General features: G+C 58.7%; 1 protein-coding gene across 2 annotated transcripts; it reads right to left on the bottom strand.

Moving 5' to 3' along the window:
- Nucleotides 1-3,711: 3,711 nt before the first annotated feature.
- Nucleotides 3,712-9,840, bottom strand: LOC140699146 (ral guanine nucleotide dissociation stimulator-like). Of its 2 annotated transcripts, none has more exons than XM_072970904.1 (8): nucleotides 9,678-9,840; nucleotides 9,167-9,277; nucleotides 8,338-8,531; nucleotides 7,642-7,701; nucleotides 6,498-6,691; nucleotides 6,174-6,297; nucleotides 5,812-5,905; nucleotides 3,712-4,114 (listed from the first exon to the last, which is right to left on the bottom strand). In XM_072970904.1, exons 1-8 carry the CDS (start codon nucleotides 9,813-9,815, stop codon nucleotides 3,857-3,859), a joined length of 1,173 nt encoding a protein of 390 aa, XP_072827005.1. In that variant the 5' UTR covers nucleotides 9,816-9,840; the 3' UTR covers nucleotides 3,712-3,856. The 2 variants fall into 2 exon arrangements, with proteins under 2 accessions (XP_072827005.1, XP_072827006.1); XM_072970905.1 differs by lacking the exon at nucleotides 3,712-4,114 and adding an exon at nucleotides 5,300-5,487.
- Between the last annotated feature and the right edge of the window lie 838 nt (nucleotides 9,841-10,678).

Here is a 10,678-nt window from a genome sequence, read left to right on the forward strand (position 1 = left end):
GCGGTATGAGCTGTGCCTGGAGGGCCAGAACAGGAGGGGAGAAATCTGCAGTGGAGGGGCAGGGGAAGGGGTGGGCCAGGAGCGGGGAGCCCGGTTGGGGCGGTCTAGGCTGGGCTGGGTGAGCCAGGGCGGCGGGCGGAGGCGGCTGCTGCGCAGGGAGCCTGGGGCTGGGTTCGTTCTCGGCCATGCCAGGCGAGCCTGGGCTTGGGGCGGGGGGCGATCTCGGCTGCAGCCGGACAGCTGGTGTGGGGGGCGGCCTTGGCCGCGCGGGGAGAGCCGGGACGCGGGGAGAGCCGGGGCCGGGGTCGTTCTCGGCCGCGCTGGGAGAGCCTGGGCATGGGGCGGGGGGCGATCACGGCTGCGGCGGGACAGCTGGGGCGGGGGTCGTTCTCGGCCGCGACGGGAAAGCCGCTGCATGCGGCGGGGGGCGATCTCGGCTGCAGCGGGACAGCTGGTGTTGGGGGCGGCCTTGGTCGCGCGGGGGGAGCCGCGGCGCAGGGACAGCTGGGGTGGGGGGCGTCCTCGGCCGCGCGGGGAGAGCCAAGGCAGGGAGCGGCCTCGGCCGGGCGTGGAGAGCCAGTGCGGGAGTCGTTCTCGGGCGCGCATGGAAAGCCGGGGCTGGGGCGGGGGGCGATCTCGGCTGCGGCTGTACAGTGTAGTACGGAGGTGGCCTCTGCCGCGCGGGCAGACCCTGGCCGCGTGGAGAGCAGGGGCGCGGGCGGCCTCCGCCGCGCCGGGGGAGCTGGGGCATGGGGCGGGGGCCGATCTCGGCTGCGGCGTGAGAGATGTGGTGGGAGGCGGCCTTGGCCGCGCGTGGAGAGCCCGGGCGCGGGGAGAGCCGGGGTCGGGGTCGTTCTCGGCCTCGCCGGGAGAGCCTGGGCATGGGGCGGGGGGCGATCACGCCTGCAGCGGGACAGCTGGGGCGGGGGTCGGTCTCGGCCGCGCCGGGAAAGCCATTGTGTGGGACGGGGCGATCTCGTCTGCGGCTGTACACTCTGGTCCGGGGGTGTCCTCTGCCGCGCAGGAATAGCCGGGGCGCGGGGAGAGCCGGGGCGCGGGGAGAGCCGGGCCGGGGGTCGTTCTCGGCCGCGCCGGGAAAGCCGGGGCATGGGGCGATGGGCGATTATGGCTGCGGCGGGACAGCTGGGGTGGGGGGCGGCCTTGTCGGCGCGGGGAGAGCCGGGGCGCCTGGAGAGCCGGGGCGGGGGTCAGTCTCCGCTGCGCAGATCATGGCGGGTTGGGCCTGCGGGCGGGATCCTGTGGGCAGAGCTGAGCTGCCTGCCGAGACTGTTGAGAGGCGCGGGACTCCCGGATGCTTGGCCTGAGGTGGCGGCTGGGGGCTCGGTGCCTGCCTGGAGGCCGCAGGGAGAAGGCGGGCCTGGGGCTGGGGCTGGGGCTGGGGCTGGCGTCCCTCCAGCTCCGAGAAGGGACCCGCGCCCGCGCACTACCAGCTAGTCTTCACCTGCAATGTATGTGGGACTGGGTCCTCCAAGCATATCTCCAAGCTTGCCTATCACCAGGGTGTGGTCATTGTGACCTGTCCTGCCTGCCAGACCCACCACACCATCCCCGACAACCTGGGGTGCTTCTCGGACCTGGATGGGAAGAGGAATATTAAAGAAATCGTGGCAGCCAGAAGGGAGAAGGTATGACAAGTGGCTGGCAAGGGGGTCCAGGAGCTTGTTTTAGAGGCTGCGGGGTCCCCCAAGCCACCAGTGCCGTGGCAGGTGCTGAGGACCAGGATCCCACCCAACCTGGCAAGAAGGAGGCCAGCTGACTCAACTTCTGCCTTCAAGAAGGATACTCTGGCCCTGGGCCGCTCTGGACGTGCCTATTTTTTTGTTGTTGTTTTTGTTATCAGTAGCTATCAGTTGCAGATGTGGGGCGTGGGGGTCTCCTGCTCTCCCTGGTTCTGGAGTCAAAACGACTCCCGAGAACCCTCTGTGGGCTGCAGCTGGGGCCTTCTGCAGCTACAGGCCATGTCCCAGTGGGAAGGGGCTGGACATGGAGTCTGAGTCCTTCCTGGCTGCGGCTGTGTGGCCTTGGGCAGGTCACTGTGCCCCTGTGAGCCTCTGTCTTCCTGTCTCCAGATGAGAATGCGCAGAGCGCCACCTTGTCAGGAGGACAGGCAGAAAGACAAGACTCAGGACAGACATGGGGTGGCTCAGTCCTGTCCCAAATGTCAAGGCGCCCATCTTGCTGGCTCTCAGGGATTCCAGGAAAGGACGGCCAGTTAGCCAGTGTACTTCCTGGGTGCAGGATCAGCACCCCCACACCCCTCTGCAGATCTTGTCCCTCTGGCCAGACACAAGGAGCCCCCACAGATCCTTCTGTGGCACCTGCTGTCCCCTGGACAGCACTGGTGGACAAGTGCCAACCTCAGCCCTGACTTTTGGCCACTGGCCAAGCGGTCAGGAAACCAGGCCACTCGCCGTCTCCACTGACAGGCCAGGCAGCCGTGGTGACAAAGGGAGTGGGTGCGAGGGGTGCTGTCTGACGGTTGGTGGGCCGCGTGCCGCGTGCCCTGCATTTGTCTCCCAGCCTTGTTTGACTGTTTCTCAGGAAGTTCCTGTGTTTATGAGAGCGTGTTTATTTCCAGAAGCCTTCTGGGCAGTGTGAGCGTCAGCATTAAACAGCAGCCACCATCTTACAGGATCCCGGCAGGATGCGCGCTCCCAGTTGCCGACCCCGACGGCCCTGGCCTCAGCATGGTTCTCCAGGCACTGGCAGTCTGTGCTCTGACTCGGTTACCCCCGTCCTTCCCGTGGCGAACAAGCCTGCATTATTCCAGCCCAGAGCCCCCCGTTCCATTTGTGAAGTCCAACCTGGAGGCTGAGCCAGCAGCCCCACCACGGCCTGCTCTCCCACAGAGGCCCCAGGCGACCCACTGGCCTTGAAATGCCTGAGCTGCAGGGCTGGGTAGTGGTGTGGCTGCCTAGCTGAGCCCAGACGCTTAGGACCAGAATTTGGGGAGGTCCTGGGAGCTGGCTGGACTCTGAGAGTGCAGGGCTGGGCCTTGGAGGGCCACTGAGACCAATCCCGCCCTCCACGGATGTGGAAACGGAGGCCTGTGGTTTGGACATGTATGCTAGCCGTTTTTTATTGTCTGTTTTCTGACACTTTGACACCTGGGTCCCACTGAGCCTGGAGGGGCTGCCCCTCCCAGGGCTAGTCAGTTCCTAGAGACAGTAGAAGATGCCAGTGAGCACACCCAGGGCGGGGACAGACAAGTAGGGGCAGCCCCTCCACCCAGAGATGCTTGAGTCCTCCCACCTGCTAGTCCTGCCTCCCTGTTGATCCCCATGGAAACCACAGGAGAGGCTCTTGCCCACTTTTCCCCTCCCCTGCCTCCTGACCCGCGAGGGCCCTGCTGATGCCCCTCCAAGGGCAGTGCCCCATCTGCACGGATGCTTCTCAGACCAGCCAGGGCCCGGCGGTCCAAGTGAGCCTACTTTGTGCGAGGCCAGGCTGCCACTGACTTCAAGACTTCAGAATGACATCTCAGATGCGAAGGGACACATCACAGGAATGTCCATCTAGTTTTCCTTCTAAGCCATGACTCAGGAGTAAAAGCAAAATATCATTGTGTTCAGATCCAAGAGACTCAGAGAGTTTGCCGCTGTCAGGCTGTCACTGAGAGTGAGAACGGGTGGATTGAAAAAAGAAGCGAATGAATCCCAGAAGGATCGAGTGGAGAGTGAGACACGGGGTGGGGGGAATGGGTGAGTGCAGGTCTGTCTGACAGTCATGACTGTGTAAATCAAGCATCAGGGGTTACTAAGAACAATTATCATGACTAATGAGAAGGCAAAACCCTCTGTGGTTCAGTGTTGTGTCCTGGCCACCACCAGCCACCCTACCAGGGCGCAGGAAGCCTGAGCTGAGGTAGAAAGGGCAGAAAAAAATCTATAAACTTGTCATTCGTACCCATCTGTGTAAGAAGAACTGCACACCATGAGCAAGTGGGATTGATTCCTGGAATGCAGGATGGCTTCACCTTAGAAAAATGCATGACTGTACTCCATTCCATTAACAGTGTGAGGAGAAAACACAGGACCATCTCAACGAATGCCGAGAAAGAAATGGGTGAGTTCACCACCATCTTCTGAATTTCCTGGAAACATGAGAAATTTCAAGAGTCATATTGAAATTCAAGGGTCACAAGGTTATTTTTTTTTCAATTACCCTAGCCCAACTGGATAATAACAATTTTTAGAAGTATCACAGCATTATATACTGCGTTATAGCACAATATCACTTCACTCCGTTCCTCATGTAATGCGTCAGGTCTTTTAGAGCCTCATCAGAGAAATGGCTAAATTTAGTAGGGATGCTCATTGCAAGAAAAACATGCTTCTTTTATGCCATCGATTTAACATGGATTGTTGCAGAGAAACCGCCCCCCCCCCGCATTATGACAGTCATGCAGAGCGGTATTTCTCCATGTGGTGACTGATTCATAAATTCAGTCCCATCGTGAAACTTCAGGTCCGTAGGATCTAATATTCTGACTTTGGATCCCTGAGGGAGTCAGAGGTGTCCCCTGAGACCTAGAGTGCAGAGCCACACAGTAGGAGAGTCAAGGGGGCCAAAATGAGAACAGAAGTGAGAGCAGATGCTGAGATGTGATGTGGGAGAGCCCTGGGATCATGTGGGTCCTGGCTGAGGGGCTCTGTGGGAAGGTCTTCAGGAGTAAAGGGCCTGGCAGGGGAGGAAGGTGCCTAGGTTTGATGACTTCCTGTCAGGAAAGCTCCAGGAGAGTCCCCATTTCAAATACATTCCCCTAACCTGTCCTATCTTCCCTCCCAACTCTATTCACTCAGCAGTACACGTCCATCTTCTTGGCCAAGTGCTGGGCGAGAGACCTGTAATATGCTCAAGTCCAAGGTGTAGACTCTGCTCCCAGGTTGCTGAGCGTTCCTTATAATACAATCCAGGGAAAGCCGTTGTAGGTAGAGGAGCAGGTAATTGAAATCAAAACCTGTCCCTCTCCCACAGTTCTTATCATCACTGTTCTTTCTTCTGACACTTTAGGATACACGGGATTGTAGCAAAGCGCCCCAGGCGAAAGCAGACTCAGTGCTCTGGGGATAGAAGTCGATGAGGACCCACCTTGGCTGTGCTGAGCAGGAGACCTTCCCCGGTGAGTGACTCCCACTGAGACCTACTGCCCCGCTTCAATTGTCTCCTAGGGATTCAGGGACAACCCCACTGTCCTGTGAGCAGACCGCTTTCTACCCAAATCTACATCACACGCACACAAGGCAACATGAATTAAAATATCTCTTGTACATTGCACTGATTGTCAAAGTCTTTTATTTAAATAGATATTTACAAACGCAGACGGTTGGAGGGAGAGAGGAAGGGACAGAGGTGGACACAGATGGGGGCTGGACACAGAAGAACACACGTCTGTGTATCCCAAGTGACAACTTCCACTCAGTGGCTCAATTGCTGTTTGTGAATGAAGGTGTATTGAGATTAGACCTGAAACGAGATTGAAGGAAAAAACCAAACCTCTATAGCTTAAAGGAATCCTCACTTTCTAAAACATGTTCTGAGGAGGGCTAAATTGGGAAGGACCACTTTGGAATGGAACAGTGTTTCTCAGAAGCAGTGACATCCCTCCCTCTGGTGGCCGTATGGGGAATGGCATGTGAACCGCTGGCTCCATGGATGTCGGACAAACAGGCAACATTCACACAAACACAAAATCAGTCTCACTGCTGGGAAAAAACAAATCCTCTAAGATCAAAATTTGGGGTTGCCTTCTAAGTCCTTGTCTTGATCATGACATGGGCGGCCACTTACCAAGGGTGGGGTCTCAGGGAGTGTTGGCGGAGGCCCTGAGCTGGGCCCTGGGCCCACAGCAGACAAGAGAGAGGAGGCCGCTGCCTCACAGGACCTGCAGGGAGAGGGTGGGAATGTGCTGGGGCCACTTGGCCACATCCCCGCCCTGTGTGTCTGGTGCAGAGAAGTGAGTCTATCCAAACAGAGACATGTAGGGCACTTTGATGTTTCTATTAACAATAAAACACAGACACAACAAGCCGCAAGGAATATGTTATCACCTCTAAGAATAATCCGGAATTCTAAATCACAGACACCTCAAGGACAGTGGGCGTCCCGGCCCTGAAGGCGACGGGTGGCAGCCGAGCTGGACTGATACTTACAGCGCGTCCCTCTGCTCTGGATCTGGCTCTGGCTCTGGCTCTGGCTCTGGCGCTGTCGCAGGCGGGAGAGCTGGAGCTGGCTCTCCACCCAGAGGGGTTTCCCCAGCGGGTCCTGGAGCTGGTGCTGTAGCTCCAAGAAGGGAAACTCTCATCAGTAGGACTGCTTTCCCACGGGTCTCCCAAAGCCAGGGGAGCCCTCACTGCTACTCAGTCAAATCTCACTCCAGGATTCCACCCCCAGGGAGTCTTCCCAGACTCTGCTCTGTGGGGTCCAGTGCCTTCCCCTCCCCACCCACCAGATCCCCCACCCTGCATCCTCCTCACCATCACTGTCTGCCTCTGGGAGTTCCAGTTGCTCCAGCTGTGCCAGGAGGAGGTGGGCCTGCCGCTCCAGGTCTGAGCCAGGCATGCTGAGCTCGACGTAAGCAACAACGGTCTTCAAGCATGGGAATTCTGGAGGCTGGTGGAAATCGTCTGGGTACTGGAACATCCAGGTGCCCAGGATGGAGGCCATGGCCCTGGGGGTAGTCAGGGGGACACCAGAGTCAGAGCCTTGGCCGTTCCTACCACGTTGGGCTCCCAGGTTAGCCCTGCAGGGACCTGGGCCTTTTTGCCTTTGGCTCCTGCCCATCCAGAGGCCGGCTCTGCTCCATGTCCCATCTCAGCTGGCAGTGTGGGCAGAGGCGGGCTTGGACACAGAGGAGGGGCTGCTACAAGCCTTCTGAAGGGACAGCCCTGGCTCAATGGCGTGACCACCTGTCCACCGCTTCAGGGACACCTGTCACACTGCTATGTCCCTCTCCCTGCCCCTCCCCACTGGATGGCACGTCTGTGAGGACAGGCAGGCTGTGTGCTCTGGCCACTGCCCTCTAAGGGACACAGGAACTGCTCTATGAGTGCCTGAGCCAGGAGGGAACAGACAGGCTGTGTCGGCCATCCAGGCTGCCCACGGGCCTCCTCACTCCTCAGACTTTAGCTCCTGCACCTGCTGGCTGCAGAATCCTCCAGGGACCCTGCCTGGGTCTCCTCATGCCCCTGCCACTCAGCATCATCAGGATGGGCTCAGCTGTCCCCTGAGGCTCCCTGGGTCCCCTGAGCACCAGCTGAGTCCCCACCATTGAGGCTCCCCTAGATGGTGGGCAGGATGCTCTCCACCCCTCGTGTTCTGTGTCTCCCAAAGGGCGTGTGGGCAGGGATGGGATGGATAGGGGATGCTTGTGGGTTTTCTTCACTTTTGACTCTGTCCTCTGACCTCCCAGATGCCCCTCACAGCGCCACAGTCCCATCCACAGCTCTCTGGGTCTCGTCTCTTCTTTGCCAGGGGAAGCCCTAGGACTTCTGCTCTCAAGCCAGACTCGCAGGATATGCGGGATCCAGGATTCCGCCCACCTCTGCCCAACCAGAGAGCCCAGAGCTTCACACACTATTTGGGGAAGGAATCCTTCCCGCTTCAATCCAAGAGACTCACTCTTTCAGCTGGTGCAGGGGTCCCCCGTCCTCTTCTGTAACAGGGAGGACGCATCCGTATCTAGAGGAGAGCAGGAAGGCGTCACATGCACTGTCCCGAGCACACTAGCTGGATGTGCTGTCTAGTGTGACAGTGTGACACCCGAGAGAATGGAAGCCCTGGAGGGCAGGGCTGATGTCTGCTCGATGCATTAAATGATGGTTGTTCCTAGAAAAGCCCCTGTCCCTGGGGGCCCTTCCTATACATTTGAGGAATGAGTGAGTGAGCCCACCTGGCCCCACGGCGCACATCTGAGTGGGCCTGGGACCCCACTTGTCCCTCCCAGGGATCCCTGCTCTCACTCTCCCAGGACAGGGACAGCTAATGGCATCACAGATCCCCTTTGAAATGGGAAAACAGTTGCGCCCAAGGCCGAAGTCCCAGTGACACAGGAGGCAGACGCTAGCCCTTGGGCAGGAGGACAATGACAAATTCGCACAACCACAGCCCCGCCAGCTGCCCTTTCCGTGAGCCAGGTCCCTGGAGAGCACCTTCCATGAAGGTCTCCCTCTGTTCCTACCCTCCTAGGGCCTGATCCTCTCTTGACCCCAGTGTTCAGGGGGGACCCTGAGGCTCAGAGAGGTAGAGGAACAATGCCTCATGGCACTGCTGGTAGGTGGCCAGGTCCCCAATGTCCCATGAAGACACAGTGCTCACCTTCGGAACAGATGGTCCAGCACCTGCTGGGCGGTGGCAAAAGTTCGATAACTGCCCAGAAATGTGTTCACATAGGATGGCTGGCCGCCCAGGACGGCAGGCACCAGCTTTGCCACCAGCTTCTCCAGCCTGTGTCGCCGGAGGCTCCAAGCCCTGTAGGCCTCATCCCTGCTCCCTGATGGTCCAGCTCCCCCCTGGGGTGGAAGGAGGAGAGACATGAATCAGAGGCAGCACCGGGGACCCCCTGGCTCTTGGGGCTGGAGATTAGACCGAATGCTCAAGCCTCAAGCTGTTGTGCCTGAGGTGGAACAGGGGAGCCCTGAGCAGATCCAAGGTTCTCGGCATCATCAGTACCAGGGGTGAAGGGCGATGATGAAATGCATCAGTGTCTCGGATCCCTGTGTCGGCACCGCAGTGCCGGCCCCTCCCTGCCTGCACCACTTCATCCCCGTGACTGCTGTCACAACACCCCGTTCAAGGGATGAGAACACAGCAGCTGAGCCTGGGCTGGGAGGGCTCAGGGTCTTCAGGTGAATGTGGACACTTGGGGATGGAGAAGAAACAGGACAACGTGTAGAAAAATGCAGAAATACCCTTGACTTTACGTATACTGAAGTTCTGTCCGAGTCTCTTTCTGAGATTCGGACTCGTACGTGGGCACTGACTTTGCGTCTGGCCAAGGCAGGTCCTGGGTTGTGACGGCAGATGGGGGAGACGGGGCATCAGATCCCTTTGCCAGCAGCTCTCTTAAGAGGCAGCCCAGGGGAGAAGTGGGGCAGCAGCGGGGCCCGGGGCTTCCTGGGTGTGGAGTCTCCTCGCTCACACTCACCCTGAGCGCGTCCTGGGCTCTGCTGCTGTCGTGGGGCACCTGCGCCTCCTGCAGGGAGGTGGAGCGGGGATCTCCGTGGACCAGGTCCTGTCCCGTCCCGTGTGTGGAGTCCTGTAAATACAGTGCCCAGAGGCCAGGCAGGAGCCTCAGAGCCCTGTCTGCTTCTCCGACCCATAAGACATCTGCAGTCGTGACACACATCCACCACTGTCTGCACAGACCTCCTTCAGGGGCAGAAAAGCTGACAGAGTGGGAGCCTTGTATTCCCATTGACACAGAGAAGATGCCCCCCAGGGGTCCTCTATCCCCCTTATCAGCCCTGTCCTTGGGTGCGGCCATGACAGGACCCCCAGGTCACCAAGTGTTCAACAAGCCATTCCTGCCCAGAGGGGACACCTCCTCTCAAGTCCCCCTTCAGCGACATGGAGATGAGGGAAAGCGGGCCTGCCCAGGGAGGGCCCCCAATGGAGGCCGGTCCCAGACTGGCCTTCTCCAGGCCACCCAGCGTTACCTTAGGTGACCTCCTCAAAATAGGCCACAGGCGCCTGGGTGGAGGGTTCCACAGACGCCTGCAGCCACCGAAGAACCTCGCAGTCCAGGGTTTCCTGGCGGAGAAGCCCCGGGAGACCGGGAAACAAGAGGAGAACATCCTGTGTCTTCAACTGTCTCCAGCCAAGTGCACTGGCTCTGGAGCTGTCGTTAGAATGTGGGTGCCTGGTAACCAGGTTCCATTTCGGTTGGGGTCTGTTAAGGATGTGATGTCACTTCCTGGGGTCCACTTCCTGGAACCCCCTCCTCAGACAACACCTCCACACACAGCCCTCTGGGCTGCTGCCTGCTCACGCCCTTCTCCACGCGAACCCGCACCTTGCACAGTTAGAGCAGCCCCGCCGTCTCTATAGCTGCCGGGGAGGGTCTGCATGCAGCTTTGAGGAGACGCCCTGGCTTCCAGAATCCACTCCTCATCCTTACCTGTTCTCCATCCTGGGGAAGTCCTGGTGTGTGTCCAGGCCAGTGTGTCTCCCTAGCTGCCCAGTGGGAATGATTCTAGAAAGTACTTCTAGGGATGTCCTCAGGTGCAAGTGGAATAAGGCCTAAAAAATTGGAGAGTCATGTCACCTGTAGGTGTTGCCTGCGACCCAACTTATCTTCCTCTGACTTCCTCCTCCGTGTCTGTTCCTCTTATGATGGGACGCGATAATTCTTATTCAATGTCATTGTACACGGGTGTCAATGTGAGTGTCTTTGTGTGTGTGTGTGTGTGTGTGTGTGTGTGTATGTGTGTGTAAACCAGTGCTCACACTCTGTGTCGCCAGTAGGAAACAGTCCCCACACAGGAGAAATGGGCAATAGCATCCTGAGGTCTGAGGGTTTCGGTTCTCTAAGGCAAACCGAGTGAGAAAGCCTGAGGCCCTTGCTGGAAGGTTAGAGCTCATGAGTCAAGGTCACGCAGGTAGCAGGGCTGGAACTGGGATTAGAGACAGCCTGTGTCCACTGTGCACACTCAGTAGC

Source organism: Vicugna pacos, chromosome 11 (assembly GCF_048564905.1).
Source record: "Vicugna pacos chromosome 11, VicPac4, whole genome shotgun sequence".
NCBI classification, from domain to species: Eukaryota; Metazoa; Chordata; class Mammalia; order Artiodactyla; family Camelidae; genus Vicugna; species Vicugna pacos.

Coding starts and splice junctions, on each gene's coding strand:
- LOC140699146 (XM_072970904.1), bottom strand. CDS start 9,815: ATGTTCTCCTCTTGTTTCCCGGTCTCCCGGGGCTTCTCCGCCAGGAAA. Junction 6,298..6,497: donor CCCAGAGGCAGACAGTGATG/GTGAGGAGGATG, acceptor TTGGAGCTACAG/CACCAGCTCCAGGACCCGCT. Junction 5,906..6,173: donor CCAGAGCAGAGGGACGCGCT/GTAAGTATCAGT, acceptor CTCTCCCTGCAG/GTCCTGTGAGGCAGCGGCCT.